Here is a 16,449-nt window from a genome sequence, read left to right as displayed (position 1 = left end):
ATTTTGTATGATGTTTATATGTGTGTCCATTTGTGGGATGTTTTATTATCAGATCCCAACCCCCTGCCACATGTCCTACTGAATATATAGATCTATACCCTGTGTTTGGATTTGCTGTTTGATTCTTTTTCCTGCTTAGATCTGATACCCAAAATATGCTCCCTGGCTCATTCTTTGAGAGGTGGACTAGTGTGGCCAATGGACTGTACAAGAGCAGGGAGCTGATCAGTGGCTTCTTCAGTCAAGGGTCCATTTCAAACCTGCCCAGATACATATGACTGAGTTTCAATCAGATATGAATGGGGTTGGCATATCACCAGTCTAACTAGTAATATAGCAGCCAAGACTGGGACCAGTGTTACACAATTAAACCAGCAATGTATTTGCTCATAAATATATAATTCCCTCCCGAACCACCCCCTCATTGTCCCTCCCCTTTCTGTACAGCCAGATTTTTTCTTCCAAAATGGTGACAACCCTAGATATTGGTCAGGCAGGACCTTCTGAGGGCCCATGTATGATAATGTCCCTGGCACAGCACAAGCCCAGTATAATGTCTCTTCCGAGCTGACTGGACTGTGCTGGCACTCAGCCTAAATCAGTGCAATGGACTGTGAAAACCTGTTGGTGGCAGCTACTCCCACGAGCAGCGTCTCCTATTTCCCCTACTCATGTATGTCAGTGGGCATGGGTATTCTACTACTTCATTCTAAAGCATGGGGGCAACACCATGCAGCAGGGAGGCAGCAGGATCAACATGTATTGTGCCTGGGCCCAACAGAACTGAGAAGCTTGATACGGCTGTACCCTTTCATAAACTTAACCCTTGCTCTGTCTACTCCCCCACCCTGTCTCTTAAAGGGCAAATAAATCTAGGACTAAACATAAACTGCATGAATTAATATCAGGGCAGGCTGTACTGCCTCTCAGCCGTGTCATTGGTAAAGTTACATCCCCCCAATTCAGCAGAACAAACCTTCCTGGTGACATTGGATGGAACCTCCTCTTCCCATTTTCCCAAAGGGAGTGATATGTGCAGTGAACCTCTGGGGATCAGGGTACTATGGTAAAATATTCACTATGACTCAAAATATAGAGTAAATTACATATGTCTTACTTTGGCCCAGGGCTTCTTGAATTTCCAGTGGCCATTAATATCCCACCTGTTATCAGTAGACCAATCACCAGATGGACTGATGCCCAATGAAACATCACACAGACCTGCCCGTCCTCTGCCCAAATAATACCAAAGGCAACTTTATCATGGGACAAATGTCATCTAATGACAGTGGCATGTTTATGGGTCAGCTCTTTCTAGACTCAATGAGTCAGTTTCTCCTTGGCTAAAAATATACTAATGGCAGTGACATGTATATCCAAGTCCCTGCTAGGCCCAAAATAACATATTAATAAGTCAGCACCTTCTGAACCCAGTCTCATAATGTACTAATCCCAGTGATATGTTTATATACACTATATATCATTTGTATGGGATTGATTGACCAAACCTCTGACAACAGTGCAGCTCAGTAGGACTGGGTCCAGACACGGCTTATCCCCTTCTTATATTTCTTCATCCTTAGCATCTCCTTTCACCAATTTCTCCCACCCTTGCCTCTTGATTCCTGCTTCATTTTTCAGTGACCCTTTTCCCTTGCACTAGAGGTCTCCCTCCTCTGTAATGTTCCCTGGCAATACTATAGAACTATAAAAAATGCAAGAACACCAATGAAATGTGTATTAACATATTTATTTATAAATTGGATGTTATATTTATGCATTTTAGATTAATTCATACTAATTTAAGTTGGGAAGGAATCACATTCAGTAGGTTCAAGTTTTAGTGTAAAAGGGATCTTTCTATTTAGTAGTTGATCCAGAGGAAGGCAAAAACCCCATCTGAAGCCAGAGCCAATTTTCCTCAGAGGGGGAAAAATTCCTTCCTGACTCCCAAAGGGCAATCGGAAAAGTCCCTGGATCAACTTGTACTAAGAGTTTATGTCAGTATCAGTACTAAGAGTTTATGTCAGGGTGTAGAGTAGGAAATGTGAGTGGTTGTTGAGTAGAAGGCTTGAAAGAAAACAATTTAGAAAGGAAAGAATTTGAACAGGAGAAACCACTGAGGAATTGGTGTTAGGAGATTGCAGAGGGGGAGGCAAAAGAAAAAGTGGGGAAGAGAAGCCTCTGTGTAGGGGGCATAATTTTAGTGTGTGCTGTGTGGTGGTGACTAAATGTCTTGGTATTGGTGGAATGGAAGAACCAATGGCGTGCAGGAAGAAGGGCAAGGATTAGAATATATTTTAAAGAGGAGAAACTCTTGATGATATGTAAATAAAAGAAGATATTGGTGGAGGTGTGTTAGCACAAGGACAGAGGTTGCGGGTAGAGGTAAAATATGGGATAAGGGCTGGTGGTGGAGCTAAAATATAATGAAAAGTCCTTGGGTGGAGATGTGGTAATTGAATACTAAAGAAAACTAAGGTCCTAATAGCGGAGCTATGGTGTTTGAAAATGTGAATGCTGCTAGTGGAGCTGTAGAGGTCAATATGAATGTTGGAGATATGGTTATGTGAAATGTAGATGCTTAAGGCAAGATGGATGGAACTAATGAGGTGGTGATGTGTGTGGGTGGAGTGTTGTAAACTAAAGCAAAGACACCACTGGTGGAGATGTGGTAGTCTTGAAAGAATATGATCATGGACCTACAGAAGGAGATAAAGTCACTGCTGGTGTAGTTGCAGGAATCTTGAAGTTACCACTTGCTGAACTGCATCAGCTTGAAAGGAGATGTTGCTGGTGGAGCTGCAGGCACCACTGGATCTGTATGAGAAAAAAATATCAGTCAGTAATAGATCATAATTAATTCTGATTCAGAGGCATTTATGCACACGCCTTATTCATTAGGGGTTCCAACATGTTAGGGAGTTTTTCTCCCAGGCTGATGCTCCTTTTAGAAATAAATGCACTGGCTATGGGAATAGGAAATAATGCCTGAGCCTTCTCAATCGCATTCTACCCTGTTGTGTTATTGTGTGGCTGCTGCAGTGAGGCTAATGTCCATCAGCACAGAAAACCTTGATTCAGCCCCTACTGCCCCGTGTGTTTATTTGCTTCACACATGGGGAGGATTGTGACCAAGAAATCTAAACTTGAGCATCTTGTAGCCGAAACCCACCTCTTGTGCACAGTGAGGATTTGGGTCCTACCAATGTAGACACACACCAGGCAGCAGGGGATCAAATTGCTCTTTGTCTACCAGCTGAGAACCATTGTACGGGGATACTGAATGGGGACCTTACCCTGCGGATGTTTCTTTTTCCTCGGCTGTGATTCAGGAAACTCATTCTGGGCTGTTGATGTTATGGGCCACAAGATTAATAACAGGAGAAGCCCTCCAGGGCCATTTGCAGAGCTGCTTCTTGTTCTGCCGATGTCTGTGTGCAGAAGTCACAAGCACGCTGCAGCTGTTTCAGGGTCCAGAGAGCTGGATAGGGAAAAATCATATTTGTGAGTCATGAATACTAATTAGAGCTTGTATATGATTTATAAACAAAAAAATAAAGACCGAAGACCAAATTGTCTTGGAACGCCATTGTCACCATTATACTAAAATATAATATTAAGCTAAAGTACCCCTTAAAATATGTTTATTATTCCCAGTGCCATTATAATAAAACCAACTCTTGCAGCTGTTGAGTTACACTGTGTGATGGTGCAGTCGTATCAAATATAATGGATTCCCTCACCTTTCTTGGCCGGCAGATTCTGCAGAGTCAGGAGATGTTCTTCAATCTCAGCCCTGACGATCTTCTTAGGTGGCAGTTGGATGATGAATGGGTGCTGCAGGAGTTCTTCAGCACTCCCTCTCTCTGAAGGATCTTTCTTCAGGCAGTACTCCAAGAAGGACACAAAACGTTGGGACCTGGAAAAAAAGAGATTTTAGCTAGCAAAAAAAATCCCCAGATCATTATTTCCAGATTCCAGAAGCTTTTACCCAGTAACCATTAGCTATACCCCAGAGTATACATATATTTTGCAGTATATCTATCTATCTATCATCTATCTATCTACAGTATACCTATCCCTCTATCTATCATCTATCTATCTACAGTATACCTATCCCTCTATCTAATTATATATCTATCATCTATCTATTATCTATCCCTCTATCTATCTATCTATCTATCTATCTATCTATCTATCTATCTATTGTCTATCTATCTATTTATCTATTGATCTCTCTATCTATCTATCATCTATGTATCTGTCAGTCTATTTATCTATCTGTCTATCCCCTCTATCTATCTATCTATCTATCTATCTATCTATCTATCTATCTATCTATCTATCTATCTATCTATCACTCTATCTATCTATCGTCTATCTATATGGTCCTCTATTACTCTGTCTGTCTATCTATCTATATATCTATCTATTGTTTATTTTTTTTTCGCACTGTACAGCACTGCGGCTCCTTAGCGCTTTACAAATAAAGTTATACATACATACATACATACAAGTGTTCCCCAACCCAAGATTCCCCACCACTATCCCAGAACTGGTCAACAAGGGTATAACAAAGGATATCAGTGGCAAATCTAGATGTCTATAAGGCTATGAGGGACAAGGTAAGGTCCTGTGATTTTCCCATACCCTCTCCTGACTGCACCATAGTGCACATGGCCTGTAATCTCACAGAAGTGGGGCCCATAGTTTTACTGTTATGCCCCTGTGATTATATACATAAAATATATCATATCTGCATCCACCTATATTTCCCTGAAAACACACATATCCCTGCCTGCCTGCATCTCATGGGCCACATTTAAAGTCTGCAGTAGAAAAACCTCTATTTATATTTAGGAGGTATTTAAACAAAATACTACACATCCCCCCTGAGATGAGACTGAAATCTCCCCATTATCCCAAATTTGTACAGATAAGGGGCATGGTGAGGGCAGACTGTGGAAGCAGCTAAGTGGATATAGGAGTTGCCAAATATCCCAAGTGTTAATAAGAAAATGTGGGGAGTTCCATGTCTGCAAGTACAGGTACAATGTACAGTGACATGAGCTGGGACCGACTCACCATCTACTTGATTGAAGCTTCGGTGGTTGGGCTTCTCTTATCAGGTGCTCCACCGGGTATTGATCTGAGTACGCTAAAAGTGAAAAACATATATATCAGGCCCATCAAACATGTCTAGAAGTCAGGCCCGGACTGGCAATCTGTGGTTCTGGCAAATGCCAGAGGGGCTGCTGTATGGTTCCATAGAAAGTTACCATATAGTGGGCTGGTAGGGGCTGTTTGGGCCTCTGTGTACTTGGAATGGCAGGTCCTATGTTGACTCCCAGTCCAGGCCTGCTAGAAGTTATTTATTTAATCTATAGACTCTATAGTATCTATAGTTCTTTTTTGCTGGAAATGGCAAATCACCCCAAATTCCTCCCATTCTGATATGGAACCTCTACTGCTCAATGTATAAAATAAAGTAGCCACAATTGTTGTGATTCACTTACGTGGTTTTCCCTCGGCCATTTCGATGGCGGTTATCCCCAGCGACCAGATGTCACACTGCAAAAGACACACCAAAGAGCATTAGAAGGAGAGAATTGGGTTAGTGGGTGTTTAATAAAACCTAAGTAAAAAGGCTACACTTATACAATTCTCTTTTAGAAACATATATTATTATGGGTGCAAAAGTACACGCCATTCTCCTTAGTTCAATTACGGCCAAAACAGAACAGAATACAACTTCTAAAATAGCCCAATGCACCCCTTAGTAAATGAACACACCATGGTATATGTAAAAGGAAAAAAATGCTTTATTATATATAAACGTGTATACAGCAATACATCTCCATTACAAACAATAGCAGTTACTGTACATAACACCAGGGTCACAATGCAAATGAGCAAATATATTAAAGCAGACACATTGTGCAAAAAGTTAAGAAACCCAACATTTCAGGAAAAACTCTTTTCTCTCCATGAGAAAATAACAGCTTCCATGTTCCATTAACACTGATAAGTAGATGCTCCGTGTTGTTACAAGTATTATAAGTACAACATACTTTGGTGTCGTACGCCAGGCGCTGGCCCTTCTTTCTTATGGCCTCTGGTGCCATCCAATGTGCAGTCCCGTCTGCTTCGTGGCACAATCCAGTCTGCGGGTCCAGGTCCCAGCTGTTTCCAAAGTCGACTGAAATGACAGATAGAATCTATTAATGGAAAATAACTTGTTTAACCACAATAAGATAGAAACCCGAATTATGAAACCCCCTGACTCCATATTCACAGAAGCTCCCCACCATCCATTACTCTTATAAGTGTAAGTTTTACTCACTGATCTTGACTTCGGCCGTCTCTGTGAGCATGATGTTCAGGCTCTTGATGTCTCTATGAACGGCCCGGTTCTTGTGGATGTGGTGCAGCCCCTGGGGAGATTGAGATGTAGGTTATAAGACCATAACAGACACAAGACTAAACATTCCCAACAAAGAGATTGGATATATAATTTATACAATTAAAGAAAAGTAAATCTGGCCTTACCTTTAAAACCTCCTTACAGACATAGCCAATCCAGGTCTCCTTCAGGGATTGGCCATTGGTCTTGCTGATGAGGTTGTTGAGAGAGCCTCCACCACAGTATTCAAGAACAATCTGCAATATATAGAAATTATTTAAGGTCATGCATTCTATCACTTCCAGTGGAGATTGAGAGGAATGAACACGATACAGTAAATCATTTCTTACTTCCAAGAGCTCCGATGAGCACTCCGTGAGTGGAGCCCTGTAGTAAGCTCCATAGTAAGAGGCGATGTTCTTGTGGCCTCCGAACTGCTGGAGAAACTTCAGCTCCCTGCAGACTGACTCTTCATCCTGGAGTGGAGAAATCCCTTTAGCTCACATAGGCAACTACACAAATAGGATTCATATATAGTGATTGGAATAATAAAGATACAGTACTCGGCTGATGTTGGCGATCTTCACCGCTACCACGCCTCTACGATGGTGTCGTCCCTGTAATACAGACAGAAAGGTTGACTTATATACAAGTAGGAAAGAGAGGGTCTAATGCAGCCCCCAAACCAGAAGCTTGATATGTCTGCCTAAATCATTGTGTGATTGTGTGTAGTGATCACAATCTTGTTCAGTTCCCCTACTCTCTAGGACAGGGATCCCCAACCTTTTGAACCCGTGAGCAACATTCAGAAGTAAAAGGAGTTGGGGAGCAACACTAGCATGAAAAATGTTCCTGGGGTGCCAAATAAGTGCTGTGATTGGCCATTTAGTAGCCCCTATGTGCATTGTCAACCTAAATTGAAGCTCTTTTTGTCAGTACACCTGGTTTTTATGCAACTAAAACTTGCCTCCAAGCCTGGAATTCAAAAATAGGCACCTGCTTTGAGGCCACTGGGAGCAACATCCAAGGGGTTGGAGAGCAACATGTTGCTCACGAGCTACTGGTTGGGGATCACTGCTCTAGGAATTGGTTGGTAACTTACCTTGTAGACATCTCCAGTGCCGCCCACTCCAAGAAGCACATCCTTGGTCAGCCGACCATCAGGAGGCTGGAAAATAAAATAGAAAAAAGGATTTCATTGATAACATAATATTCCCCAGGGTACAAAACATGTCTCACTTCCGGCAGTAGCGGCAAGTGTTTTACCCTCCTTTCTACTCACCTTATAAATCTCGGAGAGGGTACTGGATTCGGCCTGTGGCTGAAGGAGAAGAGAAAGATTCTATTACTTTCTATACTTTATCTGTATCTGTTCTCTATACAGCAAAACCCTAAATTCAGCTAAAACAGTAGCAGTTGACTTACCTTCCTCCAGGGGGCGCAGAAAGGCATTGCGTCCACGTCTTTTAGCTCTTAAAAGAGCTGTTGGGTTATGAAGAAGATTTCAGCTGACGTCAAAGGAAGATGTTTTTTTCCAAACGCCAAAAATCAGATGGAATATCGCTGAATATCTCTATAAAACAATCGCTGTGAAATCACTCGGAAAATCACTCTGCAAATCGCTTCGAAAACGCTATGAAAACGCTTCGTCGCTCGGAAATTTCACTGTGTGGGGACACAGAAAGAAAGAAGAGATTGTGAGCTCACATGCACCAGACTATACATATCAGGATTCACTACCTTATATAAGTATTCACACCCTTAACCAATTCTCCCAATTCTGTACCAAAAACAAACCCTAAACTTAAATATATTGTTTATCTGTTTTATTTGTTATTTTTATTCTGACCATAAATTCTGACATCTGATATCCATTGGCAAAAAACTAAATTCAGCATCAGCTTTTCCTTTTGCATCAACAGCATTATAGCAAAGTTCCCCTTTAAATTAAATGAAATTAAACAGGTTGCAGCATTTCCCTGTATTGGCACCGTCCATTCTTCCCTCTATTATAACATGAGGCCCAGTCCCTGCTGTAATGCAGCCTCTCAACATCATGATATCACAGTAAAAGGACTAGTACAGGCTGCAGGTCTGACAAGGAATGCTGGGATTTGTACTATAGGCTACAGGTCTGACAAGGGATGCTGGGATTTGTACTATAGGCTGCGGGTCTGACAAGGGATGCTGGGATTTGTACTATAGGCTGCAGGTCTGACAAGGAATGCTGGGATTTGTATTAAAGGTTACAGGTCTGACAAGGGATGCTGGGATTTGTACTATAGGCTACAGGTCTGACAAGGGATGCTGGGATTTGTAGGTCAATAACATTTAGAAGACTACAGGCTGCAGGTCTGACAAGGGATGCTGGGATTTGTACTATAGGCTACAGGTCTGACAAGGGATGCTGGGAGTTGTACTATAGGCTGCAGGTCTGACAAGGGATGCTGGGATTTGTATTAAAGGCTACAGGTCTGACAAGGGATGCTGGGATTTGTACTATAGGCTACAGGTCTGACAAGGGATGCTGGGATTTGTACTATAGGCTACAGGTCTGACAAGGGATGCTGGGATTTGTACTATAGGCTGCAGGTCTGACAAGGGATGCTGGGATTTGTATTAAAGGCTACAGGTCTGACAAGGGATGCTGGGATTTGTACTATAGGCTACAGGTCTGACAAGGGATGCTGGGATTTGTAGGTCAGTAACAGTTAGAAGACTACAGGCTGCAGGTCTGACAAGGGATGCTGGGACTTGTACTATAGACTGCAGGTCTGACAAGGGATGCTGGGATTTGTACTATAGGCTACAGGTCTGACAAGGGATGCTGGGATTTGTACTATAGGCTACAGGTCTGACAAGGGATGCTGGGATTTGAAGGTCAGTAACATTTAGAAGACTACAGGCTGCAGGTCTGACAAGGGATGCTGGGATTTGTACTATAGGCTACAGGTCTGACAAGGGATGCTGGGATTTGTTCTATAGGCTACAGGTCTGACAAGGGATGCTGGGATTTGTACTATAGGCTACAGGTCTGACAAGGGATGCTGGGATTTGTAGGTCAATAACATTTAGAAGACTACAGGCTGCAGGTCTGACAAGGGATGCTGGGATTTGTACTATAGGCTACAGGTCTGACAAGGGATGCTGGGATTTGTACTATAGGCTACAGGTCTGACAAGGGATGCTGGGATTTGTACTATAGGCTGCAGGTCTGACAAGGGATGCTGGGATTTGTATTAAAGGCTACAGGTCTGACAAGGGATGCTGGGATTTGTACTATAGGCTACAGGTCTGACAAGGGATGCTGGGATTTGTACTATAGGCTACAGGTCTGACAAGGGATGCTGGGATTTGTACTATAGGCTGCAGGTCTGACAAGGGATGCTGGGATTTGTACTATAGGCTACAGGTCTGACAAGGGATGCTGGGATTTGTACTATAGGCTACAGGTCTGACAAGGGATGCTGGGATTTGTAGGTCAGTAACAGTTAGAAGACTACAGGCTGCAGGTCTGACAAGGGATGCTGGGATTTGTACTATAGGCTGCAGGTCTGACAAGGGATGCTGGGATTTGTACTATAGGCTACAGGTCTGACAAGGGATGCTGGGATTTGTACTATAGGCTGCAGGTCTGACAAGGGATGCTGGGATTTGTACTATAGGCTACAGGTCTGACAAGGGATGCTGGGATTTGTTCTATAGGCTACAGGTCTGACAAGGGATGCTGGGATTTGTACTATAGGCTACAGGTCTGACAAGGGATGCTGGGATTTGTACTATAGGCTGCAGGTCTGACAAGGGATGCTGGGATTTGTATTAAAGGCTACAGGTCTGACAAGGGATGCTGGGATTTGTACTATAGGCTACAGGTCTGACAAGGGATGCTGGGATTTGTACTATAGGCTACAGGTCTGACAAGGGATGCTGGGATTTGTTCTATAGGCTACAGGTCTGACATGGGATGCTGGGATTTGTACTATAGGCTACAGGTCTGACAAGGGATGCTGGGATTTGTAGGTCAATAACATTTAGAAGACTACAGGCTGCAGGTCTGACAAGGGATGCTGGGATTTGTACTATAGGCTACAGGTCTGACAAGGGATGCTGGGATTTGTACTATAGACTGCAGGTCTGACAAGGGATGCTGGGATTTGTATTAAAGGCTACAGGTCTGACAAGGGATGCTGGGATTTGTACTATAGGCTACAGGTCTGACAAGGGATGCTGGGATTTGTACTATAGGCTACAGGTCTGACAAGGGATGCTGGGATTTGTTCTATAGGCTACAGGTCTGACAAGGGATGCTGGGATTTGTACTATAGGCTACAGGTCTGACAAGGGATGCTGGGATTTGTAGGTCAATAACATTTAGAAGACTACAGGCTGCAGGTCTGACAAGGGATGCTGGGATTTGTACTATAGGCTACAGGTCTGACAAGGGATGCTGGGATTTGTACTATAGGCTGCAGGTCTGACAAGGGATGCTGGGATTTGTATTAAAGGCTACAGGTCTGACAAGTGATGCTGGGATTTGTACTATAGGCTACAGGTCTGACAAGGGATGCTGGGATTTGTACTATAGGCTACAGGTCTGACAAGGGATGCTGGGATTTGTACTATAGGCTGCAGGTCTGACAAGGGATGCTGGGATTTGTATTAAAGGCTACAGGTCTGACAAGGGATGCTGGGATTTGTACTATAGGCTACAGGTCTGACAAGGGATGCTGGGATTTGTAGGTCAGTAACAGTTAGAAGACTACAGGCTGCAGGTCTGACAAGGGATGCTGGGATTTGTACTATAGGCTGCAGGTCTGACAAGGGATGCTGGGATTTGTACTATAGGCTACAGGTCTGACAAGGGATGCTGGGATTTGTTCTATAGGCTACAGGTCTGACAAGGGATGCTGGGATTTGTACTATAGGCTACAGGTCTGACAAGGGATGCTGGGATTTGTAGGTCAATAACATTTAGAAGACTACAGGCTGCAGGTCTGACAAGGGATGCTGGGATTTGTACTATAGGCTACAGGTCTGATAAGGGATGCTGGGAGTTGTACTATAGGCTGCAGGTCTGACAAGGGATGCTGGGATTTGTATTAAAGGCTACAGGTCTGACAAGGGATGCTGGGATTTGTACTATAGGCTACAGGTCTGACAAGGGATGCTGGGATTTGTACTATAGGCTACAGGTCTGACAAGGGATGCTGGGATTTGTACTATAGGCTGCAGGTCTGACAAGGGATGCTGGGATTTGTATTAAAGGCTACAGGTCTGACAAGGGATGCTGGGATTTGTACTATAGGCTACAGGTCTGACAAGGGATGCTGGGATTTGTAGGTCAGTAACAGTTAGAAGACTACAGGCTGCAGGTCTGACAAGGGATGCTGGGATTTGTACTATAGACTGCAGGTCTGACAAGGGATGCTGGGATTTGTACTATAGGCTACAGGTCTGACAAGGGATGCTGGGATTTGTACTATAGGCTACAGGTCTGACAAGGGATGCTGGGATTTGAAGGTCAGTAACATTTAGAAGACTACAGGCTGCAGGTCTGACAAGGGATGCTGGGATTTGTACTATAGGCTACAGGTCTGACAAGGGATGCTGGGATTTGAAGGTCAGTAACATTTAGAAGACTACAGGCTGCAGGTCTGACAAGGGATGCTGGGATTTGTACTATAGGCTACAGGTCTGACAAGGGATGCTGGGATTTGTAGGTCAGTAACAGTTAGAAGACGACAAGCTGCAGGTCTGACAAGGGATGCTGGGATTTGTACTATAGGCTGCAGGTCTGACAAGGGATGCTGGGATTTGTACTATAGGCTACAGGTCTGACAAGGGATGCTGGGATTTGTACTATAGGCTACAGGTCTGACAAGGGATGCTGGGATTTGAAGGTCAGTAACATTTAGAAGACTACAGGCTGCAGGTCTGACAAGGGATGCTGGGATTTGTACTATAGGCTACAGGTCTGACAAGGGATGCTGGGATTTGTACTATAGGCTACAGGTCTGACAAGGGATGCTGGGATTTGTACTATAGGCTGCAGGTCTGACAAGGGATGCTGGGATTTGTACTATAGGCTACAGGTCTGACAAGGGATGCTGGGATTTGTACTGTAGGCTACAGGTCTGACAAGGGATGCTGGGATTTGTACTATAGGCTGCAGGTCTGACAAGGGATGCTGGGATTTGTATTAAAGGCTACAGGTCTGACAAGGGATGCTGGGATTTGTACTATAGGCTACAGGTCTGACAAGGGATGGTGGGATTTGTAGGTCAGTAACAGTTAGAAGACTGACAGGCTGCAGGTCTGACAAGGGATGCTGGGATTTGTACTATAGGCTGCAGGTCTGACAAGGGATGCTGGGATTTGTACTATAGGCTACAGGTCTGACAAGGGATGCTGGGATTTGTACTATAGGCTACAGGTCTGACAAGGGATGCTGGGATTTGTACTATAGGCTACAGGTCTGACAAGGGATGCTGGGATTTGTACTATAGGCTGCAGGTCTGACAAGGGATGCTGGGATTTGTACTATAGGCTACAGGTCTGACAAGGGATGCTGGGATTTGTATTAAAGGCTACAGGTCTGACAAGGGATGCTGGGATTTGTACTATAGGCTACAGGTCTGACAAGGGATGCTGGGATTTGTAGGTCAGTAACAGTTAGAAGACTACAGGCTGCAGGTCTGACAAGGGATGCTGGGATTTGTACTATAGGCTACAGGTCTGACAAGGGATGCTGGGATTTGTACTATAGGCTACAGGTCTGACAAGGGATGCTGGGATTTGTACTATATTCTGCAGGTCTGACAAGGGATGCTGGGATTTGTATTAAAGGCTACAGGTCTGACAAGGGATGCTGGGATTTGTACTATAGGCTACAGGTCTGACAAGGGATGCTGGGATTTGTACTATAGGCTACAGGTCTGACAAGGGATGCTGGGATTTGTACTATAGGCTACAGGTCTGACAAGGGATGCTGGGATTTGTAGGTCAGTAACAGTTAGAAGACTACAGGCTGCAGGTCTGACAAGGGATGCTGGGATTTGAAGGTCAGTAACATTTAGAAGACTACAGGCTGCAAGTCTGACAAGGGATGCTGGGATTTGTACTATAGGCTACAGGTCTGACAAGGGATGCTGGGATTTGTACTATAGGCTACAGGTCTGACAAGGGATGCTGGGATTTGTACTATATTCTGCAGGTCTGACAAGGGATGCTGGGATTTGTATTAAAGGCTACAGGTCTGACAAGGGATGCTGGGATTTGTACTATAGGCTACAGGTCTGACAAGGGATGCTGGGATTTGTACTATAGGCTACAGGTCTGACAAGGGATGCTGGGATTTGTACTATAGGCTACAGGTCTGACAAGGGATGCTGGGATTTGTACTATAGGCTACAGGTCTGACAAGGGATGCTGGGATTTGTTCTATAGGCTGCAGGTCTGACAAGGGATGCTGGGATTTGTTCTATAGGCTGCAGGTCTGACAAGGGAAGTTGTGGCTCCAAAATTTTTTCCTTAAAAGCTTTTTAAGAAGTCAGTTTTATATACAAAGTAAGAAGCAAAGAGAAATATGGATATTAACAGTATTGGAGGAGAAACACCAAGTGGCCAACTGTCACTCCAAACAGTTGATGATCCCTGTTATATGGGAACATTGGGGATTTCAGACTTTTGCCCTTAATATTTGCTTAACTTTTACTGACAAGTTTTTTTAATAAGTAAATTGTATATACAAAGTGAGATACAGAGAGAAATATGAATATTAATAGCATTAGAGGAGAAACCTGAACAGCAAGTGGCCAACTGTCACTCCAAACACTGTCAGTGACCCCTGTTATATGGGAACATGGCAGATTTCAGACTTATCCCCATAATAATTTCTTAACTTTCCCTTAAAAGCTTTTTTAAGAAGTAAATGTTATATACAAAGTGAGATACAGAGAGAAATATGAATATTAATAGCATTAGAGGAGAAACATGAACGTGGCCAACTGTTACTCCAAACACTGTCAGTGACCCCTGTTATATGGGAACATTGGAGATTTCAGAGTTTCAGACTTTTTATTATTTCTTAACTTGCACTTATTTTAAATATAAAGCAATTGGAATCCCAAATGTTATTTTATATTTTCTGTATTTAGCCTGACAGGTGTGTAGTCTCCCTGCATCCCTGTTCCTTCCCCCAACCCCAACTCTCCTATAATCTATTAAAATGACAAAACCAAGGCTAATATCCCAGGTGCCACCTAGTGACTCAATTTAGTAGTGATTTTCTTCATTTATATCATTATTTTCCATAAATTGTCCCCCCAGTGTGTGTGTGCATCCACTCACCTCTGATCCCAGAAATGAAAGTGAGAAATCCGTTATTTAACTGTCAGTTAGCTGTGCGGCCAAATGCCAGGATGTACTTCTGTGTATTTATCCTGAGTCGTCTGTAGTCTGCCTGTTTCCCCATTCCTCCCATAATGATATTTTCTATTAGAATATACACAAAACCAAGGCTAATTTCCCAGGCACTAGCCAGAGTCACACTCAAATAGTGATTTCCTTCATTTCTGCCAATATTTCCCTTAATGCCCCTGTGTATCAATGCTCCAGCCACCTCTGATCCCAGAAATAAAAAAGTTAGTTTACAGCCAATCATATTTTATGTTTATATCCTGATAGTGATTGGCTGCAAGTTCAGCACCAGTTTACATGCTGCTTAGATAAGTGGGACCTCAGTAAGGAGATGTGGGGGTTCAGCTCATGAATCTTTGATAAGGAATATTAATTCTAATGGCCAATGTAAGAAGTCTCAATGAGTGAGCCCTACTCTCACCGCTTTTTGTAGCGTCACGTGCCGTCTGTGACTGTCTGCCCAGGTCTGATTCATATACAAGAAGATATTTCAGTAGTACTCCAATCATGGGGAAAAAAGTGTAGTTTTATTAGTGCCTCAAGCTAAGCGATGTTTCGAGCTTATCCAGCCCTTCGGAGTGCTGCTGAAATATCTTCTTGTATAAGCCATTGCCAAGGGGATTTTCATTTATTGACAGGAGAGGAATGGAAGGGACAAACATTTTACCAGCAAAAGTTGCGTCAACAAAATTCCCAGCAGCCCCTGAATCAATGAAAGCCTTAACAGAAACAGATGTGTTATTCCAGGACAGAGTAACAGGAACACAAATCCTAGAACTAGTGTTACAGGGAGCTGATATACAGCCCAAATGAATCTCCCCAACCTCATACAGGCTCAGGAGTTTTCCCAATTTTACTGGGCAGGTACAGACAAAATGGTCTTTAGTACCACAGTACATGCAGATGCCCTGGGAACGCCTGCAAAATCATTAGGCAAGTGACAGCTCAGCGGTCCCAAACTGTATGGGATCCTCAGAGGATTGAAGAGTAAAAGATTCAGAAGGAACATAACCAGGCTGTAAAATCTTCTCCTGATGCCTTTTCATTAATCTGGGATCCACCTGTATAGCTAGGTGCATTAAAGGGGAACTAAAGTCTAAAATAGAATAATGCTAAAAAATGCTGTATTTTGTATACTAAACATAAACATGAACTTAATGCACCAGAAGCCTAATTAAACAAATGATTTATGTTTTCAAGGTTGGCAGCAGGGGGTCACTAGCTTGTAATTTTGTTATACATTTTTGCAAGACATGTCGATCGGGCAGGTTTAAAAATCCCATCGGATTGCGGCCCAATATGTTCGTAGGTGCGGTCCTGCGATCCGACTGCCCGTCTCTGCAGCACTATGATCCGATTGTTGGGCCGACGATTGGATCAGAGCAATATCGTCCACCTCAAAGTGGGCATGTCATGGAGCGATCCGCTCCTTTGGCGACATCGCCAAACAAGCAGATCTCTCTGTGTACGGCCAGCTAGGATAGGAATTAGCTGGTGCTTATATAAAATGAACGGAATCCATCTACTTCCGTAATCTATTTCCTGCATCCAATAAAGTTAATTGAAAAAAAAAGAAGCCTTCGTGTTAAAGGTGCAGTGACGTCTATGTGACGTTTCATCGTTAC

The 16,449-nt window shown here is 43.3% G+C and overlaps 1 protein-coding gene across 1 annotated transcript; it reads right to left on the bottom strand.

The window, feature by feature from the left end:
* Positions 1-1,734: 1,734 nt before the first annotated feature.
* Positions 1,735-5,660, bottom strand: LOC121400620 (serine/threonine-protein kinase 3-like). Its single transcript, XM_041584046.1, has 5 exons — positions 5,520-5,660; positions 5,089-5,161; positions 3,747-3,922; positions 3,300-3,484; positions 1,735-2,820 (listed from the first exon to the last, which is right to left on the bottom strand). Exons 1-4 carry the CDS (start codon positions 5,536-5,538, stop codon positions 3,375-3,377), a joined length of 378 nt encoding a protein of 125 aa, XP_041439980.1. The 5' UTR covers positions 5,539-5,660; the 3' UTR covers positions 1,735-2,820; positions 3,300-3,374.
* Between the last annotated feature and the right edge of the window lie 10,789 nt (positions 5,661-16,449).

The sequence above is a fragment of the Xenopus laevis genome, chromosome 2S, assembly GCF_017654675.1.
Source record: "Xenopus laevis strain J_2021 chromosome 2S, Xenopus_laevis_v10.1, whole genome shotgun sequence".
Taxonomy (NCBI): domain Eukaryota; kingdom Metazoa; phylum Chordata; class Amphibia; order Anura; family Pipidae; genus Xenopus; species Xenopus laevis.
This window is presented reverse-complemented; position numbering and strand designations above follow the sequence as displayed.

What these genes read in the sequence shown, in the direction of transcription:
- LOC121400620 (XM_041584046.1), bottom strand. An exon ending in AAGCTTCAATCAAGTAGATG is followed by an intron (nt 3,923 to 5,088) that starts GTGAGTCGGTCC and finishes CTTTTTTTCCAG; the next exon opens with GTCCCAACGTTTTGTGTCCT. An exon ending in GAATCTGCCGGCCAAGAAAG is followed by an intron (nt 3,485 to 3,746) that starts GTGAGGGAATCC and finishes TTCCCTATCCAG; the next exon opens with CTCTCTGGACCCTGAAACAG.